The sequence below is a fragment of the Lutzomyia longipalpis genome, chromosome 2 (assembly GCF_024334085.1).
Source record: "Lutzomyia longipalpis isolate SR_M1_2022 chromosome 2, ASM2433408v1".
NCBI lineage: Eukaryota > Metazoa > Arthropoda > Insecta > Diptera > Psychodidae > Lutzomyia > Lutzomyia longipalpis.
In genome coordinates this window covers 10954276-10982219 of record NC_074708.1, presented here as the reverse complement: position 1 = coordinate 10982219, position 27944 = coordinate 10954276, and the positions used below count along the sequence as shown (strand labels likewise).

Genomic DNA, 27944 nt, shown 5'->3' with positions numbered 1-27944 from the left:
TGACGAAAACATTATCCAAATAACGAATTTAATTCAAGATTTTACTTGAACAAAAATCATGATTTCACAGTTCATGCAATTCTTCATACATCTTAAGCATTTTACTATGTATTTCTTTCAATTTAAAAATTATAAAAAAAAAATTGAATTACTAATCGGAATGTAAGTAAAAAGAAAAGTATTTTAATGAATTTATTAAAATTCGTCATATTGAAAATTCTTTTTTCCGTTATCACCATCAAAGCCTTCAAATTTTATTTCAAATTCCAAAAGAGCAAAGATGAAACAAAACACCACAAGCGCCATCTATTACGGCGAATTGTGGCGAAATAAAATCGTGTGATCACGTGGTACACGGTGGGCCAATGAGAATACAGCCGAGTGGTCGTGTTCGGGTGATTGCATTACCGACTGGGTGACGAGCGTGTGCGAAGGTAGTGCTTTGATGGAGGGTCAGTAGATCGTGTGCCATCGGTATGTGTGGTTACATTCTGGTAGACCGACATTTTCTCTGACACAAGCGTAGAAAAAGTTTTCATCAACAGCCGCCATATTGACTATTCGGGTCTCAGTAAATTTCGTGAAATTTGTAATCGTCTGTAGAGCGATTAAATGTACATAAAATTGGGGAAAAATTTGTGAAGAACAGTGAATAATGTGATTGGGAGACGAGTGATGTGGTAAATTGTGGTTATTTATGGGGGAAAAGTGTCGAAATTTGTGTTCATTTTTGCGCTCATTGTTGGGGAAATTGAGTTCGGCTATTTTGAAGTCGTGAAAGAGATTTTTCTTTATCTCCACCACCAAATACATCCCATCGGTGGGCAAATTGCGGGGAAAAAATTTGTGCTCGCTGGTGTGGAAAAGGGAAAAGTGGCAAAAGTGGGTGCAGGGAGTGCACCAGCGAGGATTCCGGACGTGGTGAAAAATCCAAGTGCAGCGCCTGCAGGATTTATTTGTCGTCGATGGCCCAAACACAATGGCCAATGCCAAATGGTAAATGGTGGATGTTAGAGCTCTGAGTTCGGAGTGTTGAGAAATTTTCAGCGACATCGCACCCACGGGAGGCGCCTTAAATTTTCCCCACCACAAAAAAAGCATTTTCCATCGCTGCAATTCCCCCCATTTCGGGTGAATTTTTCCCTTTGCAAAACGCCAGGAGAGATTTGCTGTGAAAATTCGTCTTCTCCGTGCGCTACCTTCCGACCTTTTTTTTCTCGCCTTTGCAACACCTCGCGCGCTGTGCTCCCCGCAGAAATATCTCAGTCTTGCTTCTCTGAAAATTTAAAAAGGGGGCACTTTCATACTAAACGTCTCCGCCCCACGAGCCCCCAGAGGCGAAGGAACCAAAGGAAAAAAAAAACCTAAAAAGCAGGAAAATTTCTCAAGAGACGAAGAAGGGGTTGAATAGTGAGGGATAAAAATGGTGTGTAAAGTTGGACGATGTGACTGAGAAAAAGGTCTCTTGTGAAGGAAGTTGCGCGCCCCAGAGACGCCCCACAGTAGGACTTCTCTCGCGGAAACTATCTTTTCGTTTTAACAAAAAATAAAAAGGAAAATATGTGTCATGTTTCGTGCACATTGGATTTCATGAGAGCCCCCGCATCCCCACAAATGCAACCGTGGTGCCCCAGACACCGAATTCCGCGCAGACACGGAGCTTCCGACAGCAGTGGAAATTTGTACAGAGCCCCCGACGGAGAGCCCCATCTTCCGGATGGTCCCGCGTGGACCTGCCACCTGCAAACTCTCGCGAACTGATTTTGCAGATGTAGGCTCCTTTTCTTTACTTTTATTCACACCGTGCTACTTTTCTAAGGGGTTGATTATTTTTTTGCGTTTGGATGCGGCACATACCGCCAGGGACATTTGAACGAATCTTCCGGAATTCAATGAATTAAAAAAAATCAAAACATTACATTTCATCATTGAATAAACTAGTAAAGTGTGTGTAAAGACTTAAAAATTAAAACTCTGTAAAACAGGACATTTTTACGTGTTTAAAGAAAAGTGCTAATAAAAAAAACAGTGGGAAGGACATTTTCTCCCAAAAGCAAAAAGACAGCAAATAGACAATTTTTTTTCACTTAAAAAATACCTTTATCCGCAAGTGCAAGGGAAAGTGGGAAAATAAGGAGAGACTTTTAAACAAAGTGAAGTGAAAGGGGATCAGGATGGCTGATCATTTGGATGAGCCACCGCAGAAGCGACCCAAGCTGAGGGATGCCTTCCAGCAGGGTCCATCGGATTCCGGTAAGTTTCTCTATTTATTTTTTTGCAAGAAATTTTTGACAGCGTGTGCTGGATGTTTGGTTAATTCTCCCGCCATTTGTTGGTGCGCTGAAGAAAAACATACGAAATTCTCTTTCGCAGAATTGATATCACGTAGCGACATTTACAACCTAGAAGATCACCTGCCCGATGAGTTGGTGTCTAGTGGCACGAACTGGGGTGATCAGTTGGGTGGGAATAAACCACCGGCGCAAGGTCCCGGACCAGGTGGTCCGCCACAGATGAATGGCGAAGATTCCGGGGTTGTGCCACCCAATGCCAACATCGCCATGCAGAGACTCCATCAGCAGCAGCAACTGGCACAGCATCTCATGCAACAGGTAAGCTAATCTCCATTCCACATTCTACTATTTTTCTCATTTAATCACTCATCTCGTTCTGAAAAAAGAATTTAGAAAAAAAAGGAAAATTCCCCAATTTTAGGAAGAAAATTAATTTTCTTGACTTTCCCCAATAGTTGCTGAGGAAAATCAATAAAACTTTCAAGTCAAGAAAAAGAGTGATTAGCAGGATTTATAAATAATAAATTATAAAATATTAAAATATAAATAATTTAGAAGAAATAGAGAAAAGTCAAAAAAAAGAGGGAGAGAACTTCCAAGAACTCCCCCAAAAGACAAATGAGAGAGAATTTCGACAGCTTCGTGTTTCTGGACTTTGCGTAGAATTTGGTTGCATCACTCCTTGAAAATGCTAGTGGCACACTAGAAATATCGATTTTTACCCTTCGCGACCGAAAACTTTCCGAAACTTCTCAAACTCACAACTCTCGTGCCTTCTTGGCGCACACGTGAATGTTTATTATTATTATTTTTTTTATTTGAAATTTTTTATTTATTATGATTTGTTTATTTGAATGTATTTAGAGTCTTGAGAAGTTAAGGATCAGAAGGATTTAAGATTAAACTATTACTACTTAAAAAAAAAAAACTATACCAATTAGAAAAAAAATTAATGAATTTTATTTACTTGATTACACGATTGTAATGTTAGGAGTTAAAAAAAAATTGTTACGTTAAAAGTGGGGTGAAAGAAACATTTAAAAATATTATAAAAAAAAGTTCTCTAAAATTCTGAACTTTATTATGGCCTAGCTGTTCTACAATATAATGTGGCTAAACTGAATTTGAAATTACTAAACATTAAAAATGTACTTAAAGCTTACTCCATTTCTTTTTAGTAAGTTGCAGGTAAGTTAAAAAAAAAGAAGAAATTATGATTTTTAATTATTGGTTTGTCCAATATTTACACGGATTTCTAACCTAAGATTTTCACATAAATTCAGAACAATTTTGATTTTCTGTCTCATTCATCCCCATTGAGTGTAATGGTAAAAATGTTAGATTAGAAATCCGGATAAGTTTTGGGCAAACCATATTATTATTTAAAGAAAAATATTTTTCGATTTAACCTGACTAGGCTGACATTTTTTCTAATTTGTCTCACACTTTGTTCTTCCTTTAACTTGACTATGAGCTAATATGACCAAGCTATGCAAATTCTATTTAAAAACATTTTCTTATTTGATTTAAAAATGATTAATATTCCAAAATTTTGACCAGACCCGTAATCAGATTAGAATCGAACTGGAAACTACCAATATAAAACTTTTTAAATCAAATTATAAAAAAAAACTTTTTTTAATCAAGACAACGTAAGATAAGAGATCGTTTCAAAAACGTTTACCTGTTTGGTTTGTAGAAGAAAACTTATTTTGGAAAAAAGTGCCTCAAGTGTAAAGTTCTAATTTTTTAACTGGTAGGAATTGTTTATCATTAAAAAAAAAGAAATGAAACAAAAAAAAAAGAATCCTAATCAAATATTACGTAGCTAACCGATCCTTATTTGTTTTGTAAAGAATTTCAAAGTTTTTTTTTCTTATTAAAACTTAAGGAATAAATAGGTTTTATTTCTAAATTTTCCCTCAATTCCAAAAAGAAATATATATTTTTTTTTAAAATAATTCGTGCCACTATATTTTCTAATGAGCGGTATGACCAACACTGACTGTCCAATACTCCATAAAATACTTTTTTTCCATGTTTAAAAATAACTTTTTTTTTAAATGAAAGAAAAAAAAGTAATTACTTATTTATTAAGAAAAATGAATAAATAAATTCCATCACATCATTATTATTTTTTTATTTTGTATATTAATAATGAAATTGATTAAAAGAATTATTGAAATTTTGACGTTGGATCGAAGAGAAAATGTGGCTATTTGCAGGGAAACAAGAACATCATTGGTGGCGTATCGGGAATTGGAATTGGACCATTGGGGAGTAAGAGCCCAAATTTGCAGTCACCACCAAATGCCCAGGCGAGCATGTCCAATAATATGGGGGTCGGGACGATGGGCAACTCCATGGTGATGTCCATTGCGAGTAATGGCAATCCGCAGCCCATGAGCTCGCTTCAAGGTGAGTGTCTTTTATTCTTTCTCTTTATTTTTTTTGGGGGTAAAAGTAAATACACATTATCAAAAAAATTAGTGGAAAGGCACGAAAAGAATGAACTAAACTCAACATTTTTTTTCGTTGTGTTGTTGCAACAAGAAATGGTCATTTGAGAGAATCTTCTGACGAAAGATTTGTTTTCGTTTTGTAGCAATGAACAGCGTTTCGCAGGGAAATGCTGGCGGCATGATTATGTCAAATAGCAATCTATCCGGACTCGGTGGCAATGGTGGGATGTCCGGTGGGGGTCTTGTGGTGAATAATCTGAAGCAACAGGCAATGGGTGGTGCTGCAGGGATGCTCGGTGGTCCCATGGGCGGTGCAGGTGGTCAGGGTCAGCCGGGCCAGGCTATCCACCACCCAGGGCATCCGGGCATGCAGAATGGGCCACTTATGACCACACCCACGGGACGTGTGGTGGCTATGCAGCAACAAAACCCACAGGGTCACATGGCAGGACCACGAGGACCTCATCTTATAGGACCCCGCATGCAGGCACCCAACATGGCTCTAGGTAAGTCCGCCATTTTATATTACTTTCTTTTTATATTTTCCCCAAAAAAAAGTGCCTAAAACACAACTAAAAGCCTTATTTTCTTTATATTTATTTATTTTTTAATTTCTTTGAGAAAAGAGTTGGAAAATAAAAAAAAGGAAAGACAATTTTTCTTCTTTGAAAAAAAAAAATTCTAACATTTATTTGAACTTGAAAAAATGAACTATTTTTTGCCTTTTTTAATGGAGCATTTTTCAAAGAATTTTCATAGGTAACACAAAGTTTTTTTAACACCATTTTGTGATTTTTCCCAGAAAGAATCTTAATTTTCATTAAGGTTATTGTTTTTCTTCCCTGAAAATTTATACAAATTGCAAATTAGTTTTGATTTTTTATAAAAAAAATAATATTTTTAGATTCTTTTTTATTTTAAAACATTTTGTTGGAAAATATTTTTAAAAGGAAAGTTGATTTTTTAAAAATATTAAAAACAGTGGTGTAATTTGAAAGGATTTTGGGGGGGGGGGGTGTTTAACACTGAAAAAGTTCAGAAAATTCAAATTTTCTTTCAGAGATTAAAAGTTTAATTTTTGGAAATAATTTCTTCTAAAGTTTTATTTTTAGTTTCAAATCTTGAATAAACGTTAGCAATGAAAAGTCTAACGTTAGAACTACACAAACAATTACAAGTTGTTTAGTGATCACAATCTACATTAAATCTCAACTCTTTAATTTGTTCTTTTTGTCCCATTTTAGGGTTAAAAAAAAAGATTTCTTAAAGCCCTTTAATTGAATAGATTTTTGATTACGTCGCAATTTTTCTATAACAAATTTTTTTTTGAATTTGAATATTTAGTCTTATATTGAAGACATTTTTTTTAAAAATATCCTTTTATCCTTCTTTGCCCCCGGAAAAACATTTAAGAATACCAAAGAAAAATCTTATAGAGAAAAAGCAAAAATTTATCAAATAAATCCCAAAAGTTTTATGCAAAATAAATATTTAAGTGGTATCAATTCTATTATTTTGTCCTGTCTGTCTCATTATTTAATTTCTCAACAATCCAACCACCATCACCACCTCACTCACTACCCCCCCACCCCTCGTCATCTTACCCCCAAGCAATCTGAGGGGGTTGAGGTGGTAAGAATAGTCTTGTGAGAGAAAGATGGGACAACAACGACGAGAAATGAGTGTGAGAGTGCGGTTGTTTATGGTTTCTTTTCTCTCTCTCTCTTTCTCTTTATCTACACATGTTTGTGTGTGTTCCAACCAACAATAGGAAACAACATCAACAATATGCAAGGTCCTGGTGGACCCTACGCCTATGGCGGTGGACCTAATCAGCAAAATGTGAATGTGGTTAATCCACAAGGTGGCGTCAATACGCCAGTGGGTGTTGTTGCACCCCAGCAACGGGGTGTACCGAATATGGCAGGAATGCCAGGCAATCGATTACCAATGGTACCCAATATTTCGGGTAATAATGAAGGTGGTATAGCGGGGCAGGCACAGCCACCGGCTCCGTCGCCGCAGCAACCGCAATCTGGTGCCCCAACGGGGAGTCAGCCGCGACCACAGAGTGCAACGCAGAATCAGAATGCACCAAATATGCCGGCAGCCCCGCAGAGTTCCTCAATGGCTGATCCGGAGAAGAGGAAATTGATACAGCAGCAACTTGTGTTGTTGCTGCATGCGCACAAATGTGCCCGACGTGAATCGGAGAATCCCAATAATCCAAATCCATGCACACTCACGCACTGTAAGACAATGAAGGAGGTACTTGCCCATATGACGGGTTGTAAGCTCAATAAGGACTGTACGGTGGCACATTGCTCGTCATCGCGGCAAATTATAACGCATTGGCGAAATTGTCAGCGTGCCGATTGCCCCGTTTGCTTGCCACTGAAGCAGGCAGATCGCTATCGGAATAATGCAAATGCCCAACAAGGTGCTCCTGGGGCTGCGGGACCTGGCCAAAGTGGCCCCGGACCGGCAAATTCGGGACCACCAACGGGGCCTGGTGCTGCACCGAGTGGGGGTCCGAGTGTTTCAGCACCACAACCCGGTGGACCACAGGGGGGAGGTATTAATATTAATCCCGCAACGCAGGAGAGCCCCAATGTGGTGGCACAGCAGCAACCACCGCCAGGGCAGCCGGGGCAACCGGGGGGACAAATTCAGGCGGGAAATCAAAATCAAGACGGTATGAGACGAAATTACGACGGGATGAACATTCAGGGTGCACCGGTGTCATCAGCACCACCCGTAATGCCAACGACGACACCCCAAGTGGCCCCTGGACCGCGGCAATGTGTCCGGATACAGGCCCCGAATTCCGTTGTGCGGGTAATTGTACCGAATCAGGGTACACCGAATCACAATCAAATTTTGGCGAATAATCTTATGATTGGGAGTGGGGATGTGACACAAAATGTTGGTGGGCAACCGCAGCAAGTAGCTGGTGGTATTGGGCAACAACAGCAGCAGCAACAGCAGCAGCAGCAGCAGCAATTGGCAATGCAGCAGCAGCAACAACAGCAGCAACAGCAGCAGCAACAACAACAGCAGCAGCAGCATCAACAGAATGCTACACCGCAGCAGCAACAGCAGCAGCAGCAGCAACAACAAAATGTTCCGCAAGTGACAAATTCAAACATTCCAACATCACTCAATGTCCAGCAACTTTTTGGTGATAGCCAAGGTGGCAATGCATTAGCTGGCGTTGCTGGTCAATTGTGTCCCGTTGGTGGTGCTACCGGTGGTGGTGCAGGACAAGGTGGGAATGCAGCCGGTGGTAGTGGCAATAGCATGACGTTCCAAAATAATCAAGTTGTTGCCGTTCCCGTGGCCGCTGCCAAGGATTGGCATCACTCCGTCACACCGGATTTGCGGAATCATCTTGTCCATAAATTGGTTCAAGCAATCTTCCCAACACCCGATCCGGCAGCAATGTTGGACCGACGAATGCACAATCTCGTGGCGTATGCAAAGAAAGTTGAGGGTGATATGTATGAGATGGCAAATAGTCGATCGGAGTATTATCATTTGCTGGCTGAGAAGATTTACAAGATACAGAAGGAACTGGAGGAGAAGCGTATGAAGCGAAAAGAGATGCAATTGCAGCAGCAGCAACAGCAACAGGGTGGTGTGGCGCAACCCCAACAACCGGGGGCGCAGCAACAGATAAAACCGAATGTGAGTGGCAATACGACTGGTATGACGGGGCAGATGGGTCAGGTGAATGTTATGGGTACCACATTGCCGGGTGGAAGTGCAGCTGGTGGGAGTACGGTGGGGATTCAACGTCCCCCTGTGCCCACAATGGGACAAGCTAAGCCCGGACAGGGGGTGAGGAGTCACTCACCCGGAATGGTGGGTATTGGCATGAGTGGGAATCGCTTGGCGTTCCCAGGGGGACAGCAACAGCATTGCTTTGTCGTTGGACCATCAGGCCCTAGTCCGAATAGTCAGCAAAATATGTTGGTGCCCAATGCGAATTTATCACCGTTTGGTGGACAAGGTGCTGCCGGTGGTATTGGGGGTGGAAAACCCGGAATGGCTGGTGCATCAAATCAATCTCTGGCTGCGAGTCAATTTATCAATGCAAATGGGCCGAATGCATTGCAAACGGTACAGCAGGCAAATCAATTTAATGAGATTATGAAGGCTCGGATGGCTCAATCGCAATCTCAGAGCACAAATTCAATGGTTTCACCGCAGGCTCCATCGACATTTGGTGGGAATGTGAACCAAATGCAGCAGCAGCAGCAGAATCAGAATAGTGTCTTCAATAGTATGTCAAATAGTGCACGTAGTGGCAATATGATCACAACATCAGCATCAATGGACTCAATGAGTGGTGGTGGTCTTGTACCAGTACCAAGTCCATCACCAAGCCTAACGCCAAATGGCCCAATTCCCGTGAGTACACCAAATCCACCAAGTGTTCCATCAATGCTACAACCACCGCCCGAACCGACGCCACCGCCGTCATTGGCGTCCCCGTCGCACAGTGTTAACTGCTCCACGGCTACGTCACAAGTTTCCACAATGTCCAGTGGTGGGCATCATCAGCAGCAGCAGCAAACGGGGCAGAATCAATCAGTGACACAACATCAGAATCCCATGGGTAAGGGTGGTATGTCTCAGAATGATCGCAATGCGCAATCAATTGGTGGCAATCGTCCCCAATCCAGTGGGAATAGTTTCACATCACAAATGGCAGCCCTGGAAGCGGCAACGCGTGATCGTGACGATGATTCGCAATCACCGCAAAATGGGAATTCATGCAAGGGGAAGTTGGATATAAAGCAAGAGGATGACATTAAGAAGGAAATTGAGGATCAAGACAGCAATATGGATGGCAGCAATAGCGGGAAGAATGTGTCCAATGAGAAAATCAAGCAGGAATGCAAGACAGAACCAATGGATCACGATGGGGGTGATTGTAAGAATATCAAGGAGGAAATTAAGGAGGAACCAATGTCGCCGTCCAGTGATATAAAGCCCGATATTAAACCCGTCGTCCCGGAACCACTGCCGTCGACGAGTTCGCAGGATAAGAAGAAAAAGTGCCTGTTTAAGCCGGAAGAACTTAAGCAGGCACTTATGCCGACACTGGAGAAATTGTATCGGCAAGATCCGGAATCAATTCCCTTCCGGCAGGCTGTTGACCCAGCGGCACTCGGGATTCCGGATTACTTTGAAATTGTGAAGAAACCAATGGATCTCGGGACGATTCAGCTGAAACTAACAACGGGACACTACTCTGATCCATGGGAGTACGTTGACGATGTGTGGTTGATGTTTGACAATGCCTGGCTATACAATCGAAAGACATCGAGAGTCTACAGATATTGTACAAAGGTTTGTTGAATTTCTTTTTTATTTATTTATTAATTTCATGCAAAATTAACCCTTTCGTGTCCACGTGAAACATGAAATCATTGTATAGATGCTTTCCGAGAACTTTTCTCAGTCAGAATGTATTCTTTAGCTTCTTTTGCGCGAATTTGATGCATTTGTCACATGGAAAAACAATTAAGGGGGGTCTCTTGGGTAAATGATTGAAATTGACATATTTTCAATGTTTTCGTTTTTTTTCTTGGAGTTTTCTTAAATTTGGTTTTCCGATGTTGGTTACATTTGTAGCATAATTATTGAAGTGTAAGAAAATCACTTTTCGCCATCTTAGATGCGACGCCATCTTGGGATTTTCCTCAAAACACAAAGCTAGCTTTTTCTCAGGATCTACTGGATGGATTTTGATGGGGTAAAAAACAAAAGAAAGAGAAAGCATTAGCGGACAATGTACCGGAATAGAATTTTGAATTTCGACTCAGAGGCTGAGAAAAGTGGAAAAATGTGACTTTTGTTCACAAGTTTTTGACATTTTCCACTTTTCTCAGCCCCAGAATGGAAATTCAAAATTCCGGTACATCAAAATCTGCATTGGTATTTCCTCTTTCATTTGCTTTTTACCCCATCAAAATCCATCCAGTAGATCCTGAGAAAAACATACCTTTGTGTTTTGAGGAAAATCACAAGATGGCGGAAAGTGATTTTCTTACTCTTTAATAATAAATCTTTAAATGTGGCTAACACTTGAAAACCAAGTTTAAGAAAAACCCCAAGAAAAATAAAAATATTTAATTTCACTTAGCTCTGAAAAAAGACCTCCCTTAACCCTTTAACGTTTTTTGGGTCATACCCTGACCCAAAACGGAAATGATTTTTTAGAGATACTTCTAGTTAATATTTTTGGATGCTTTCTTCGCCAGTATAAAGCTAAAGGATCAACCTTTCAAGACATATTTTTTTGATTCGTCCAATTAATTCCTTTATAGTCGATTTTTTGCACCAAACTTGGGAAAAATTGGTCGATTTTCATCACTTTGAAAATCAGTATTTTTTTCTATTTTACAATTTTCCGATAGTCTAAATCGACTTGAATCTTATAAATAGACTAAATAACAAGAAAAAATTGCTTTATGGGAACCTTAAAAGTCGAACCAATTTTCCAAAACGCTTTTCCAAACTTTTTGGGTCAGCATATGACCCAATGGACGGGAAGGGATACAAAACGCGGAATTTTTGACAACTCATTTCCCATACATAAACAGTGCGGTGAAGTGGCTGGATGAGCCACGATTTTCAGTGATTTGAGTGATTTTCTGGCCAGAATCTCTGGCCAGGATGTGTTCTGATGGAGGGATGGGTATCCTCCTTTAATGTTGTGTTAAGTTTAATGCAATTTTGTGGTAAATAAGTAGTAAATTTTACGCAAAACCGTGACAAGGTGCGTGTTTACAGTTCGGAGAAGTGGCTGAATGGGCCCCGAATTTCAGTGATTTGACCGATTTCCTGGCCAGAATCACTGGCTGGGATGTGTTCTGATGGAGGATTAGGTATTCTCCTTTACTCTTCTGTGAAGTTTTATCCAAATATGTGGTAAATAAGTGGTAAATTAACCACAAAATCGGGGCAATGTGTGTGATTAGAGGAACCTTCACCTGGGATGACACTGAAAATCCTGACCAAACCACTTCTGGTCGGTCTGAATCTCATTGTAGTTCATCCCAGGGTGCTTCCAAAGCGTCTTGGGGGTAACATTACCGGCCACAGACACAGAGTGCTTCTTAATTGTGAATATCAAAAATCCGTGTTTTGTATCCCTTGCGGTCCATTGGGTCATATGCTGACCCAAAGGTTTTCCGGAAAATCTGTAAGTTGGAAAATTTTTTTTTCAACTAAAATCTGTATAATTAGGCCCAATGAGTTGGAAAATAGCAAAATTTCCAAAATCGGCCCAGCAGTTTAGGCGCGGACCTTAAAGGGTTAAATTGATAAATAATTGGAAAAAAGGGTTAATATAATATTTGTCTTAGCGATAGCTCTTCATGCCAATATTAACACTTGGAGGATCGAGGTTTCTAACCTCAAATGTTTGACCTTCATTTTCTCCCAAAAGAAAATATTTTTTATTAAGTTTTCTTTCGACGATTTTGAAGTAAAGAAACTTCTCTATACACAGATATTGGATTTATCAGGAAATGATAAATAGATTTTAATTCTACAGCAATTGAAAAAAAAAGTCGAATTGGCCACTTTAGCCAGCAAAATCCTCCAAGGGTTAAATATTGTAATTTTTGGTGCAAAATAAGTTTTATTTTAATACATTTCAAAGGAAAACTTCTATTCTTAATATTTAGCACAAGTTCTTCTCATATTTTGTCAGGCAAAATGTTTCCTTTGGCCTTTTCTGTGTGAATTAAATTGATAAAAAAATTGACCCAAAGAACGTTAAAGGGTTAAGGATTCTTTTAGATCCATTTTTTGAATAAGAAAAATTTACAAAAAATTCCTTTTTTTATTTAGCTATCCGAAGTGTTTGAACAAGAGATTGATCCTGTAATGCAAGCACTTGGGTACTGCTGTGGCCGAAAATATACATTCAATCCTCAAGTGCTGTGCTGCTACGGCAAGCAGTTGTGTACGATTCCACGAGATGCTAAATACTACAGCTACCAAAATAGGTATGAACTTATCTTTTTATTTTTATTCAATTTTCTTGCATTGGTCCATTGCATATTATTCCTTCTTTTTTTTATTTAATAAATTTTTTTTAACACGGAAAGGATTTTTTAACTAATTTTTTTTTCATTTTCTATCTGATTTTATTTTATTTCTCTTTTATTTTCATATCATTTATGAAATTTATGCTGCATCTAACCCTTCCCTACATACACGCACAAAATCTAAACTTCCTATGCACGTGTTGTTAAACAAAAAAAAATCTTTTGGGTGGATAAAAAAAAACAAAACATAAACAAACACTACACATCTCTATGCTGCTTTTATCTTTATTTTATTGGACACAAAACAAAAAAAACCTTTGGCAAAATGCAAAAAAAAAACATCTCTTGATGATTAGTTTGAGTACTTATGGATTTAATTCTGACAGATATACATTCTGCCAAAAATGCTTCAATGATATTCCCGGTGACACGGTCACACTTGGAGATGATCCGCTGCAATCTCAAACGTAAGTTGAATTGAAAAAAAGAAAACGAAGAATTAAAACAAATTTTTTAATCATAAATAAATTTTTTTGAACGTAAAACAGGCAAATAAAGAAGGATCAATTTAAGGAGATGAAAAATGATCACCTGGAATTGGAACCTTTTGTTGATTGCTTAGACTGTGGACGGAAGCAACATCAAATATGTGTGCTGTACCTCGAGGCGATATGGCCGGGTGGTTTTGTATGTGATAATTGTCTAAAGAAGAAGAATCAGAAGCGTAAGGAGAACAAATTCAATGCCAAAAGACTACCCACAACCAAATTGGGTATTTACATTGAGACACGTGTTAATAATTTCCTAAAGAAGAAGGAAGCTGGTGCTGGTGAGGTGCACATAAGGGTGGTATCGAGTTCGGATAAAGTTGTCGAAGTTAAGCCCGGGATGAGGAGTCGTTTTGTGGAGAATGGTGAACTATCGCCGGAATTCCCGTACAGAGCAAAAGCTCTTTTTGCCTTTGAGGAACTCGATGGGGTTGATGTGTGTTTCTTCGGGATGCACGTCCAGGAGTATGGATCGGAATGCACAGCACCCAATACGCGGAGAGTTTACATTGCTTACCTGGATTCCGTGCACTTCTTTAAGCCACGCCAATACCGAACGGCGGTGTACCATGAAATTCTTCTTGGCTACATGGACTATGTGAAGCAATTGGGGTACACAATGGCACACATTTGGGCGTGTCCCCCATCAGAGGGGGATGACTACATCTTCCACTGCCATCCGCAAGATCAGAAAATCCCAAAGCCAAAGCGTCTGCAGGAGTGGTATAAGAAAATGCTGGACAAGGGGATGATTGAGAGGACAATTCAGGACTACAAGGATATCCTCAAGCAAGCCATGGAGGATAAACTGACGTCGGCTGCGGAATTGCCCTACTTCGAAGGGGACTTCTGGCCCAATGTCCTTGAGGAAAGTATCAAGGAGTTGGATCAGGAGGAAGAGGAGAAGCGGAAGCAAGCCGAAGCCGCCGAAGCTGCTGCCAATGCGGTAAGTTCTATGATTTTATCATAATATGTTTTTTTAATTGAGAAATATTTGTGGGAGGAAATTCATAAAAAAGCGCAACAATTCCTGAGATTTTTTTTTACTTGATTTGAATTCATGGATTTCATTGAATTTCTTTGAAATTTTTTTTTTAATTTTAAAAATTTATTATTTGTTAAAAACTTTTGAAAAAAAATTAGTTTCAAAAGAAAAGAGCAAAGAAAGGAGTCTATGCATTTTTTTCTTTTAGTTCTTGATGTGACGGCAGAAAGTTAAATATTTTAACCAAGGGGATGTTATAACCTCATTTTCTGTGAAGAAAAGTCACTTTTTGTTGAACAAAATGTATGAGGAATTCTCGAATCTTGCTCAATCTCGACCGATTAATAAGTCAATCCGGATGATGAGATAGGGCTCAATCGAAAGCTAATTAAATTTACTTTCGATTGTAAGTGAAATTGTGCAAATTGATCCCTTTTTTGATCGGAAGAAACTGCTGCGTCACGAAAAGTACTGATTTCTCGGGGTTTGCCATCCCCTTAATTTTAACACTTGAAGGACACGAATTTCTAACCTCAAACTTTGTCTTCAATTTTCTATTATAAAGAAAACGTTTTTCTTGATTTTCTTTTGACAAACTTTCAGTAATTGAAGTCGTTGATGTAGAATTAATAAAGATAAATTCGATAGATTTTTTATTCTGTGACTGTTTAAAAAAGTCGATTTGGAGGCAATTTCCAATTTTGTCCTCCAAATGTTAACATATAAAGCATATAAAGGAGTCTATTCACTTTAGTTTATGTCACGATTTCATTTTGAAAATCCTTAATCTATTGAATAAAGATTTTTTTTAGAAGTTTTCATATCAAACAGATTAGGTGGAAAAATTAGGAAAAATCGATCTAAAGGTGAAAAAAAAACGGAAAAAGTCACGTTCCATATTTCATAAAACTTATGCTTCTTTGCTTCAATCAATGAACTCGTAATAATTCTTTGAAATAAATTCTCTTCTTATTCTTCTTCTTCTTCTTTTTAAAACTTCTCAGGGCCGGACGTTTGAAATAAATTCAACATTAGACAGTGAAGGATAATAAAATTTTATTCAATTCTATTGGATTAGATGCCTTGAAGCATATGCATTATGCAGAAAAACATAAGTTACAATAGAGGTGTAGTTTTTGATAAAGCTTGTACTATTTTTCACTGAAAATTTAAAGCTCTAAATTTTGTTTCTTTCTACAATTTTTATTTTGTTTGGTGGGTAAATTCGAGTGAGTTCACAACACAAACGAAAATGAATGGAGTCCTTTCATTTCTTCCGTCAAAGTCGAAAAATTTACTTCTTCAAGGAAAAAATGAATTGTTTCTTCACTGCTTAACATTTCTATTAATTTAAATTAATAATTGAAATAATAATTTATTTTCTAATAAATCATTCAACTGCGAAAAAATTATTCTCTCCATCAGAACATTAAAGCTGTCATTTTTTTTGTTTATTGTTGTGTTCTTTAGGAATTGATTAAGGATCCCATTTTTGTGCTTTTTTTTACTGCGATATTTAATATATTTTGTTGTTTATTCTCTTCCTTTTTGCGCGTGTGATGGCGTTGCTGTGTGTGTGCAGATCTTATCACTGAATGATGACAGTGAGGCGAGTGCCGATGGGAAAAAGAAGGGCCAAAAGAAGGCGAAGAAGTCGAACAAATCAAAAGCGGCCCAGCGGAAGAATAGCAAGAAATCCAATGAGCAACAAAATGGGAATGATTTGAGTGCAAAAATATTTGCCACGATGGAGAAGCACAAGGAAGTTTTCTTCGTCATTCGACTACATTCAGCACAATCTGCCGCCAGTTTAGCTGTAAGTTGATCATTTTCTTTTTAAGTCAATAATTTATTCTTTAAATTGATAAAGTTCTGATATTTTTTTTCTTGAAAAATTTAAATTGAGAGAACTTTGATAAAAAGTTCTCAAAGAAAGAATCTCTTAAAGATTTTTTCTCTCTCTTTCCCTTTGACTTTATTATTGTTATTAAAATATGTTTTATTTTCTTTTTCATCGTATTTCAACCCTCTTCTTCTCCATCGTTTTTTGTTGTGCAAAAAATGAAATGAAATGAAATAATCAACAACAACAAAAATTAAATAAACAGCCAATACAAGATCCCGATCCATTGATGAATTGTGATCTCATGGATGGTCGTGATGCATTCCTGACACTGGCACGAGATAAACATTATGAATTCTCATCGCTGCGACGGGCACAGTTTAGTACATTGTGTATGTTGTATGAATTACACAATCAGGGACAAGATAAATTCGTTTACACCTGCAATAATTGCAAGAATCACGTTGAGACGAGATACCACTGTACTGTTTGTGATGTAAGTTGTTTGTTTTCTTTCTCTCTCTTTTTTTTGTTGAATTTTTAAAAGAAGAAAAAAGAAAAGGGAAATTCTTAACATTATTTTATTCTTATCAATTTTTTTCGACCTCTATTAGGACTTTGATCTGTGCATTGGGTGCAAGACGAAGGTTGGGCATCAGCACAATATGGAAAAGTTGGGTTTCGATCTGGACGATGGTTCATCACCGACGGATCTCAAGCAGGCAAACCCCCAGGAGGCACGCAAGCAGAGTATCCAGCGGTGCATCCATTCGCTGGTACACGCATGTCAGTGTCGCGACGCAAACTGCCGTCTGCCATCGTGTCAGAAGATGAAGAGGGTGGTTACGCACACGAAGAACTGCAAGCGAAAGACCAACGGTGGATGCCCAATTTGCAAACAACTCATTGCATTGTGTTGCTATCATGCTAAGCACTGTCTCGATGGGAATAAGTGTCCCGTACCATTTTGCCACAATATCAAGCAGAAGCTCAAGAATCAGGCTCTCCAGCAGAGGTTTGTACAATTTATTTTTTTAATTTTCAGGAAAGAATTTTTGTGTTAAAAATCTTTTTTTTTTTTTTAGAATTCAACAAACTCAATTGTTACGTCGTCGTGTGGCTGTGATGAATACACGTGCTGCTGCACCCACAACATCGAGCAATTTCCCAGCATCCGGGAATACAGGTATGACCAATACTCAGGCAGCAAGTGGTGGCAATGGGAGTGGTGGTATGAGTCCATCAGCTACACCATCACCTGTTTCACAAATGGGCGGCATGGGGAGTCCACATCAGGGTATTGGGATGAAGCCAGGAGCTCAAACACCACCAGCCAATGTACTCCAAGTTGTACGACAGGTGAGTCCGGAAGATTGAAATGTTTTTTTCCTCCGCAAAAGACAGACAAATACCTTTTTTTTTTCCTTTCACGTTTCCTCTGAAGGTACAAGAGGAGGCAGCACGACAGCAAGTACCCAATGCTGGGGGATTCGGGAAGGTACCACCAACTGTTCCGGGTGGGAATCAAATGCCCCCACCTGTGATGCAGCGAACAATGGCGGGACATATGCCGGGTCCGCCGCAACAGCAAACAACACAGGGTGGTGTGGCAATTGGTCCCGGGGCAAGTGGGAATCTTCTCTCGATGGATCAGTGGGGTACGAGGTATCCAAATCAGCAGGCACAGCAGCAACCGGGGCTACGTCCACCGAATCAAAATCAAATGATGCAACCAATGATTGGTGGGCAACAGCCGGTGAGTTTTGAGCTTTTTTTTTGGCTGTGTTTCTTTCAGACACGGGCTTTTGTGTACAGAGCAAAATCGAAAGTCGTCAGATTGGGCTTAAACTTGGGATGAGCACGAATTAGGGTTCCCACATTCCAAAAAACGTATGCGCCAAAAAAAATTAAACTAACACTAAATTGAAAGAGAACGGTGATAGATAGAGACATGCGGTAAACGGCAAAGTTTAAATATCGACTGGAAGAGGTCAAATCCACCCCCCCCACCCGCGTCCGCCATTTTGAATAACCTCAAAATTTTGTTTTCAATATATCTCAGCCTCTCTGATAGCTAAAAGTCTGAAATTTTGATATGTTGTAGGGGCCATCAATACATTTCCAACGATACCTCATTTTCGAAAATCGGTCAAGCCGTTTAGTCAATATGGCCGCCACAATTTTTCATCGAAAATCGACCATAACTCGAAAACGGCTTGACCGATTTTGATCAACCCGGGGTCAAATGAAAGCTTTCAACAAACCCTACAACTCTCTAGAACAACTGAAATTTCAAAAGTGACCGCTAGGGGGCCAAAAATCAAAAACAAAATTTTCGATGAATTTTCGATGAATATCTCGAAAACGCCATTATCGATTTACTTAATTTTTTTAATATAACATCTATTTATAAAAAATAAAAATAAAAAAAATTATGTCGCCATTTTGAATATATTGAGTTCCAACTTTGACATGTCATATCTCAGGTTCTACAAGTCCGATTTTGATAAACTCAAGCGCAAATGAAAGGTTTCGTGAAACTCTACAAATGTCCGGAACATTACAACTTCGAGAAATGACCGCGAGGGGCGCTAGAGTCAAAATCAAAATTTTCGAAAATTTCGAACTCGAATTTTTCGAAAATGCCATTATCGACTTGCTTCATATTTTAATATGTTATAGTTGAGACTAAGACCTTTCCAACGATAGTTCAAACTCGAAAATCTATGGAACCGTTCTCGAGATATGGCGTTTTAAAGATTTCATGGGGGATGACTTTTCAACTTTTCCCGACTTTGCACGTATTTAAAGTAATTTGCGTTATATTTTGCTCTCATAAAATTGGTAGGTATACTGAGAGAAACACAGATCTCGTGAGCTTGGTCAGCTTATCAGTACATTTTAACATTTTTTTTTTAATGAAGAAATCGATTTGAAATTAAAAAAAGAAAAAAATATTTTAAAAAGTTTCTTGAAAGTTAACAAATAAACTAAATTCTTCCGATAGATTATGGGTATGGTGGGGCCACAAAACAATCAAATGATCGCCACTGGTGTTCGACCGCATGTACAACAAACAATGCCACCGGGACAGCAACAAAACAATCCCGCGCACAAGCACGCCCTGCAGCAATTAATGCAAACACTAAAGAGCCCGCAATCGGGGCAAGAGCAGCAGAATCAAATTCTGCAAATACTCAAATCAAATCCACCTTTAATGGCGGCATTCATAAAGCAACGACAGGTGAGTTTTTTTTTCTTTTCTTCCTTGATTAGAAAATTCTGCACAAAAAGATTCTTTTTCTCTGATCTAATGCAATGATTTGTTAATTTTTGCAGCAAAATCAAAATCAGGGTGGTGCACAGCAACAGGGTGGCCCATTGCCGCACATGTTGAATGCACAGGCGCAACAGCAGCAACAGCAGCTGCAGCAGCAGCAACAACAGCAGCAGCAGCAGCAAGTTATGCCGGGTGGACCACCGAATCAGGGACCAGCGAATCGTATGCAAAATATGCAAAATGCAATATTGGGACAAGGAGGTGCAAATCCCCATCAAGTTCAAGTGAGTTCAGACATTTTTTCTCTGACAAATTGGCGTGGAGACACTCAACTAGTTCTTGAGCGATTTTTTGATTCTCTCATGAGGTCTTCAATTTTTTATGAGAATTTTTCAGAAAGAAAAAATTCAACGTAATTTGTCATTATTTAAATTATTTTTGATAAAAGAAAAAATAAGAATGAGGAAAAATTGAAAGAATTTTAATCAAATTTTATTGAAAGAAATGAATTGTATTGAAAGATTGAAAGTTGTTTTTGTGAAGGAAATTTTTATGAAGATCTTATGAGAAACTTTCGAATTGTTTGTTAACAATTCACAAATAAATGAAGAATATTTTAATAAAAATCAAGAACTGAAATGAAGAGCAATTTTTGAGTAATTTATGTGTGTGATGTTATTTGCAGAATTTTGAGTTAGAACTGAAAGTCTTTAATTAAATTTTGTTTAACCCAGATAATGCCAATTCTACAATATTTAGAACACTCTAAAGACTTTCTTTGTTGACTTTGAAGGCATTGAAATATAATAGAAAGTTTTCTCTTCATAAAAATTGAATTGATTTGATTAATGAAAAAGTTTCAGAAGATTTTGGGCGAAATTTCAAAAAACTTGGTTGAGATTTGAGTTTTCTAGACAACTTTGAAAAAAGATTTTGCGAAGAAATCAAAATCTTTTTAAGAAAATTTGAGCTAAAAACTGAGATTTCTTTTTCTAGTCAGAAATTTCTGGACTAGTTATAGAAAGGTCTTGAAATAAGCTCAAATTAATTTCTGCTTTCTTCCTATTTATGCTTAGAGAACATCCAACATCAACTATAGATAAAAAAGCAGGAGTTTTTTTTTGTTAACCTTCTGTACGCTGTGACCAATATACTTATGCGAATTGCTCTTGGGTTCGTGACCGACCCCATGGATTATTCTTCGGAAAATAAGCAAATTCTTTCAGTCAAATAAGCTTTCCTTTGACTTTTTGGACAACTCTAAATAGACTTAAATCCATTTTTAAACAAAAAAGATTTAAACATGATTTTCTAGTGATATTTCCAAAAGTAAGGTTATGATGGAATTTTTAAAAAATATTCAGAACATTTTGCGGAACAGAGAAAGAAGAAAAGAGCAATTTTTTCTTGAAAATTTGTATTCAGGCTGCTCGATAAATTTGATTGATCGATAAAATGTAAATTCTACGGTAATATACAGGAAAAATCAGAAAATTCATGAAAATGAGAACGAAGGAATCGATAAATTTTACCGTTACGTCAGTTTTTGAATTTTCCACTTCTCGCATTTTTGTTAATAACTTTTTTTCTGGTGATCGGATTCACCTGGAATTTTCACAAAATCTTCTCAAATAACTAAGGAATCTATTTCCAGAATATTAATTCTATGCGCAATAACACGAACTGTAGCTCTGTGGTCGGTCCCTTACCTCCTCCCCCATGGCACTTGAAGGGTTAAAGAAAAAAGTTTTAGGCATTTTTGAACAGCAATGAATGGTTCTAGAGATTTCTAGTGTTCAAGAAAATTGTTTAATTTTGCAAAACCTTCAAATTGAGTTTACTTTGAAGAAAATCATTCAATTGGATCAAGAGTTTTGGCTCTCATTTGTTTTGTTTTTTTTTTTAATTCTTGATGTATACTTCGGTTGAATATTACTTTAGCACCATATATAAGTATTAGGTACTGGGGAAAATATTTTGTAGTTCTTTCTTTTCTAACTTGAAGCCTCATTGGCGAAGAGTGCGGGAAAGAGTTTGAAAATAAATAGCTACTGATACCTCGCTTTATAATTTCTTAGTTAGACTTTTCTTGCCGTTTTGTTTTAATGCGAAAGGCGAGTTTAACAAAGAGATAATGAAGCGACCACTTTTTCTTTCTCATGTACACTTCGGTCATACAATATTTTTTAGTAATTTGTATAATTGTTGATGTAAAAATTCTTGTTAAGCTCACAAAATGCTGAAATAATTTCATTCAACATATTTAATCCATTAAAGTCATAAAAATCAGTCACTTCCCAAATATTTCATCAGATGTCTTAATAATGTCTTATTAAGAGTTTGTTCTTAATTGAAACAGCCTTTGCTGGCTTTGCCTTATTTTCGTCTTTTCCGTGTATTCTTTGTGTGAATTGTACGAAATAATCTCACAAGAATCCTGCAATAAAAGTCTAAAATATTTTATAGAATTAATGGAAGTGTGTATAAAGTTTGTGTTATGAAGTACCTACGAGAGAGAGAGATATTTTTTATTGATCATAAAATTCTATTTATTGTGCAGTAATGTTGCGCACAAGAGATGCTCGATCATTTTATGTATTTAATTTGATTAAATTTTAATTTATTTTTGTGAAGATTATTGAGGAAATGTTTGTTTATTATTTTCTCAATAGGTTGGTCAGTTGCAGACGCCACAGCAGCAACAACATTGGTACAAGCAACAGATGATGCTGCAGCGACAGATGCATATGCAAAACTTCCCACCGGCACCGCCGTATCAACGACCAAGAGCACCACAAATGGGTGGGTATCAGGGTGCCGGGGGTGGCTTTGGGCAGGAACAGCAACAGTATGCCATGCAGCAGGGGATGAAGCAGCCGAATCCACAGCAACAGGGCGGTGGGGTGTTGTCGCAGACGCTACAGCAGCAGGGTGCTGGGGGTCCGAATCAGGGTGTAATGGGACCCCCGACGCCGCAGCATGCGATGCAGCAGCAGCTGATGCAGACGGTGCGTTCACCGCCGCCAATACGGAGCCCGCAGACAACGCCGTCGCCACGGGCGCAGCAATCACCGCATCATCTATCGAGTCACTCACCAGCACCGCAGGTAGGTGGTGGGGGTGGTGTGCCGGGTGATCCAGTCGGTGGGGGCGGACCCGGGGGTGATACATCACCACTCAATCCCCAGGAGCGGCTCACGAAATTCGTGGAACAGCTGTAGTGATAAATGATGCTTTTGTTTTTTTTGTTCTAAAAGCCAATTCTGTGACTCCCTCTATCGTTTTTTTTTCAACGCTCATAAGTTGACTTTATTTCTCATAATATTGCAACTAAATAGTACTTTAAATTGATCATTTACATAACATCATACAAAACTTCAACGATCTCCACCACAATGGAGTGATCCATCTGATAAACATACAAAAAAAAACATCTACAATACATCTACAAACATTCATGCTAAACTATAATAAATAAATTTTTTTTTAATATTTTAGTTAAAGAAAAAATAATAAGAGAAGAAAAGACATGAATTATTCCAATTTCACGACTCAAGAAATTCCCTTTTTTTAAATGTTTTGTTTTTGTCTAAAATCAACAATTTTTTTTTTGCATTTGTTTGAAAGAATCAAGAAGATGACGATGATAAAAACAAAACAAGAAAAAAAACGGGGATGAGTCGGGACATGGGATGAATTATTGAATGAAAAATTAATAACAAAAAACAGAGGGAAATTTACAAAGAAAAACGAAGAGTACTTATTTAAGATGAAAATTAAAATAAAAAAAAAACAACCATCCTGTAAATATTTGTAAAATCGTGTAAGAAATTAAGCTAAAGAAAAAAAATATAATTTATAAAATTTATGAATGAAAAATTCATAGACTTTCACCTCTTCGCGCGAATTGAGAGAGATTAAACAAAAAACATGAAAAGGATCATCATTGAATACCAAATAACAGTTAAATTCTTCTCATTTAATCAACATCTTGTGGTTAATTTTCTTTTTTTTTGCTGTACATAGAGAGACGATAGAATAGGGAATTTTTCTATTATCAAAAAAAAAAAGAAAGGAAAAGCATTACATTTTGAGAATTAATTAAGAAATCAATTTTTCTCGCAGTGAAAAGTAATGAAATTTGAAAGAATTTCTTATGAATTTCATTATCTTTCACGTGAAAATGAAGAAATGGTTGAAAGGCTTAATTTAAAATAAAAAAAACTAAAAATTCATAATTCTTTAACTTTCTGCATAGAAACAAGCAATTTCAAGGCAGAATGACCGAAAAAATGCGTTAAAAATAAATAAACTCGGGGATCTCTGGAGCCCAAAGTGGCGAATATGCGCTGTTTTTGCTAAGAAGAAGATTAAAAAAAAATGAACAAAAGAAGCAACAAAGAATAATAAACCAATTAAAAAAAAGAAGGTAAATGAAAAAGTAGGATGGTGGCTGTGTAAACTAATATTAAAAAAAAGTTGATTTAAAGAAAAAACAAACAAATTAGGAAATGTATAGTTAAAAAAAAAGTAAGAATGGTAAGTATTGATGAATGTGTGCATGCGTGTTGGAAGTTTAAGAAAGAAAAAAAATGAACAGAATCCAAATTCCAATAATATTTAAGGGAGATTTCTTAACTAAATAACTAACATTTAAGAGTTTATAAAAATAATTTTTAAAAAATCGCAAGCGTGGGTGGGGAATAAAAGTGCAGCAAAAAAACAATTAGAAAGATTTTAGTGCGAATTCATTTCTTTTTTTTTACTCAAAAAATCATTACGTCACTATCGTCATAAATCTAAAGAAAAAAAAGGAATAATAATTAAGAAGAGAAAAAAAAACATATTCGAGTAGAAAGTATTAAATAAAAAAATTTGCTTAGTTCACACTCGACGACGAAATTTATTAAAAACTAAAAAAATGGAAATTAAAATCGTAGAAAAAACATTGAATGTGTGAGATGAAGAATCTTTTTTATTAGCTTCCACAGAAGTGAATGTAAAGAAAAAAAAACAATGAGGCAGAAGAATCTTACTAAAAAGCGATAAAAAATTGTTTTAGATTAAGGATAGAAAGAGAGGGAAAATAGAAAAATCCAAAAGACGAAATTTTGCAAAAATGAAATTCATATTCAAGAAAATAGTAAAAAAAATCATCTAGTTTAGTGATTTTTAAAAACATTTACCTTTAACTGAATGATTTATTTTTTAAATCATATTTTTTAATTATTTTTAATAATATATTTTAGTGTGAAGTTTTTTTTTATACATATATTTTCATTTATCTTTTTTTAAATGAGAAAGAGAATCTATTTACTGAAGGGTGGATATTTTTTTTTGCAATTTACTCTGTACATAAAGCAAGCCAATGGGATTTTTTTTCTTATAGTTCTTTTGGCAATTTAGTTTGTTTTCTTTTACCACGTGATTTTCCCATATTGTTTTCTATTTTATTAATTATTATTGAATTTAATTTGTACTTTCCAAAACGTCACATGGCATTGGTAGTGAAGAGGGAGGAATTTTTCATGCATTTTTTTTGTTTTTTTTGTAAGGAAATTCAGTAAAAAAAATGGGGGGTTTTCAGTGACAAGCGGTAGTTTGTGTGACAAAGTCTTTACAGGAATGTCAGATTTTATAGAATTGTCAGATTTCTTAAGTGTCACTTTTGACAGAAATGACAGTTTTGAAATATGACAGTTTTGACAGAAGATTTTTGAGATAATGATTAAAAGGATTCCTCTGAAAAGATATTTTGAATAAGAATTTGCGTTCGGGTCCGGTATGTTCTAACAGTTATTTTCTTGTAGGATTTATTGGAGAACTTTCAGTTGGACGTCTCAAGAGAGCCTATTGTCAGAAATTGATTAAAATTTCATAAGAAAAATAATAAATAAAAGATATCGATTGTTGTTTTGATTCTAATAGCCCAAAGTTGATAATTTTTCCAAACAAAATTGTTTTTCAAAATAATCCTTTTAAATTCATGTTTTTGTCAAAAAATCTGTCAAGTGACATTCCTGTCAAAACATCTGTCACGCAATGCAGTCTGTCAAAGTTAGCTTCTGCCAATTTAATAAAAAAGGTTTAGCGAAAAACAAACGGATGTATTAAGAATTAAACAAAATAAATAACCACGAAAAAGATTTATCAAAGTCTTCAAAAAAACTTCTTTCCAACGGTTCGAGAAAGCGCAGAATATTTTTTTTCTTGTGTGATAGTGTAAATATAAATTTTATTAAGTGGAAGTGAAGCAGTGAATAAATCTCTTGTATATCACAATTTGTAGGTAAAAAAAAAATAGGCGAAAAATGATTTTAAAAGAAATTTCTAGGAAAAAAAGTGAGAAGAATTTACTGAAGAAGAAAATTCTAACACCAACATAAAAGAGTGAATTTTATTATTAAAATAAAAAGAAAACTAATAATTTAATAAAAAAAAACCCGTGTAATATACGAATGATAAATTTAATTATAAAAAAAAGAAATGAAAAGAAAATTTAATAAATTATTGTAAGAATTGCATTCTAGTGAATAGATAAAGATTAATAAAGAAAAAAATTGAAAAAAAAATAAAAAAAAGAGTAAAATGATATGACAAAACGAATCGTGGGTTTTTATATGATGATGAAAATAATAAAAAAAGAAAAATATGCGATGTAGGCATAGAAATTATGTGGGAAGTTGTAGGAAAGGAGTGAGGTGTAAATTTGATTCTTAATCGTAAATATTTTTAGTGTGTAACTTCTTATGTATACATACTATATATAAAAAAGAAAAACAATTAATTATAGGTGTAAAAAGAATGAAGAAAAATTTTTAAGAGACAAATTATTCAATTTTAATAGAGAAAAAAGGTAAAATAAATGAAAAAAACGAGAGAAAAATTATATACAATTTATAGAATATATATAGCGAAGAAAATGAATGAAAAGCGTGAATGTGGGTGAGAATGAGGGTGAAAAAAAATTGGTTAATGTCCCTTAAAAAGAATGAAGGAGAAAACACTGAAATGAGTATTATTTGATATTTTTATCCTATACCTATTATACGATACGATCTATAATTATATAAATATTATATATATCAAAAAATGGATCTAAGATTATCTTAGTTTTTTTCTATTAATACTATATATATAAAAAATATATTAAAAAAAAACTGAATATAATATAAAAAAGAAAAATGTGAAAGTGAAGATACAGATACACATACACTGAAGATTTATTAAAGAGAAAAAAAAAAGAAAATGAAGATTGCAGAAGTGAAAGAAAGTTTAAAGAGAAAAAAGAAGTGAAAGAGAAAGAAGAAAATCCAAGATGAAACACACACAACTAGCAAAGATTTTTTTTTTGGTAAAAAAGAAAAAAAATCATGCATAGGATTATTTTCATAATTATTATGAGAAAAAAACTGAGGAGAAGAAAAAATACATATGTAATAAAAAATAACAATATTTTTATTTTATTATTTTTTAGAGTATAAATAAAACACTGTTGTGTTTCAATTTATTTATTATTAGTTTTAAATAAAATATATTTCAATGGAAGAAAAATAAATCGCCATCTTTTCATTTTTTTCATGTTTGGGTTGTTGGTTTTTGCTTTTCCATCCCTTCATTCATTTCTCAAAGTGATTTCGGCATATTTTGTAGGATTCTCAGAATTGTGGCGCCAAAGCTTATCAGTCTTCCACACTTCTGGACTGTTGTTTGCAAAGTAGGGATCAAATTCAAGGTTCAACGCTGATTGGTGCGATCAAACGCGTGTTGAAGCAAAAATAGCGTGTGGAGTGAACTTTTGGTGAAAATTGATTAGGGCAAATTTTGAAAGAAAAAAAATTCTAGATGAAATTTATCGCAAATAATTAAAATGAGCAATAGATAGATTAGAAATACGATTTGCCTGTTTTGGCAGTAAAAGCCCTTACTACATCCTAATTTACAAGACTCATAATACTCGGTCGAATTATTGTAAATATCTTAGAGAAATGTGAATTACTTTCTATTGTATTCCTTTAATTAATCATTATTAATAGAATATTCCTAGTAAATATTTTTTTTATACGGTGCTATATGAAAAAATGTTCCTAAAAGCGCATTTTTAAAAATTTTATTAGGTAAACATACCAAAACGCTTGCCCAAAAAAAAATTCCACACAAAAGAGCTGTGCCTAAAAAAAAAGAATCAATTTTTATAAACAATTCGTCACTTGTCTTCGCATTTGTCATAAAAAAGTGTTTTTTGTTACATTAAATTTAATACATTTCAAAGCAAATACAACAAATGCGAAGATAAGTAACGAATTGTAAGACATTATAATTTGTTAAGTCAAGTAGTATAGGTTGCAGATCTAGACAAAAGAGAGCGATTTTCTTAATCAAGAAATTAAGCCTCTGAGCGTCAATGAAGAAGACAACAAACAAACATGGCGTCGAAAATATAAAATTATGGGAGTGCATTTC

The 27944-nt window shown here is 36.1% G+C and overlaps 2 protein-coding genes across 4 annotated transcripts in view; both read left to right on the top strand.

Annotated features, from left to right (window-relative positions):
* The window catches only part of LOC129790699 (transmembrane protease serine 9-like), a 776474-nt gene that overhangs the window by 396455 nt on the left and 352075 nt on the right, over positions 1-27944 (top strand). The window lies entirely within an intron of this gene.
* On the top strand, positions 512-26781 carry LOC129790640 (histone lysine acetyltransferase CREBBP). Of its 3 annotated transcripts, none has more exons than XM_055828240.1 (16): positions 512-2253; positions 2374-2612; positions 4520-4712; positions 4900-5262; positions 6528-10114; positions 12626-12783; positions 13182-13292; positions 13374-14319; positions 15941-16174; positions 16467-16697; positions 16816-17216; positions 17287-17560; positions 17646-17957; positions 19209-19445; positions 19541-19765; positions 22154-26781. In XM_055828240.1, exons 1-16 carry the CDS (start codon positions 2175-2177, stop codon positions 22700-22702), a joined length of 8139 nt encoding a protein of 2712 aa, XP_055684215.1. In that variant the 5' UTR covers positions 512-2174; the 3' UTR covers positions 22703-26781. The 3 variants fall into 3 exon arrangements, with proteins under 3 accessions (XP_055684215.1, XP_055684216.1, XP_055684214.1); XM_055828241.1 differs by having other exon boundaries at positions 4499-4712; positions 13212-13292; XM_055828239.1 differs by having other exon boundaries at positions 4499-4712.

Excerpts from the sequence above, each read along its gene's own strand:
- LOC129790640 (XM_055828239.1), top strand. The coding sequence starts at position 2,175 with ATGGCTGATCATTTGGATGAGCCACCGCAGAAGCGACCCAAGCTGAGG. Across the intron at positions 2,254-2,373 it reads GCAGGGTCCATCGGATTCCG|AATTGATATCACGTAGCGAC; the intron begins GTAAGTTTCTCT and ends TCTCTTTCGCAG. Across the intron at positions 12,784-13,181 it reads TACTACAGCTACCAAAATAG|TTTGAGTACTTATGGATTTA; the intron begins GTATGAACTTAT and ends CTTGATGATTAG.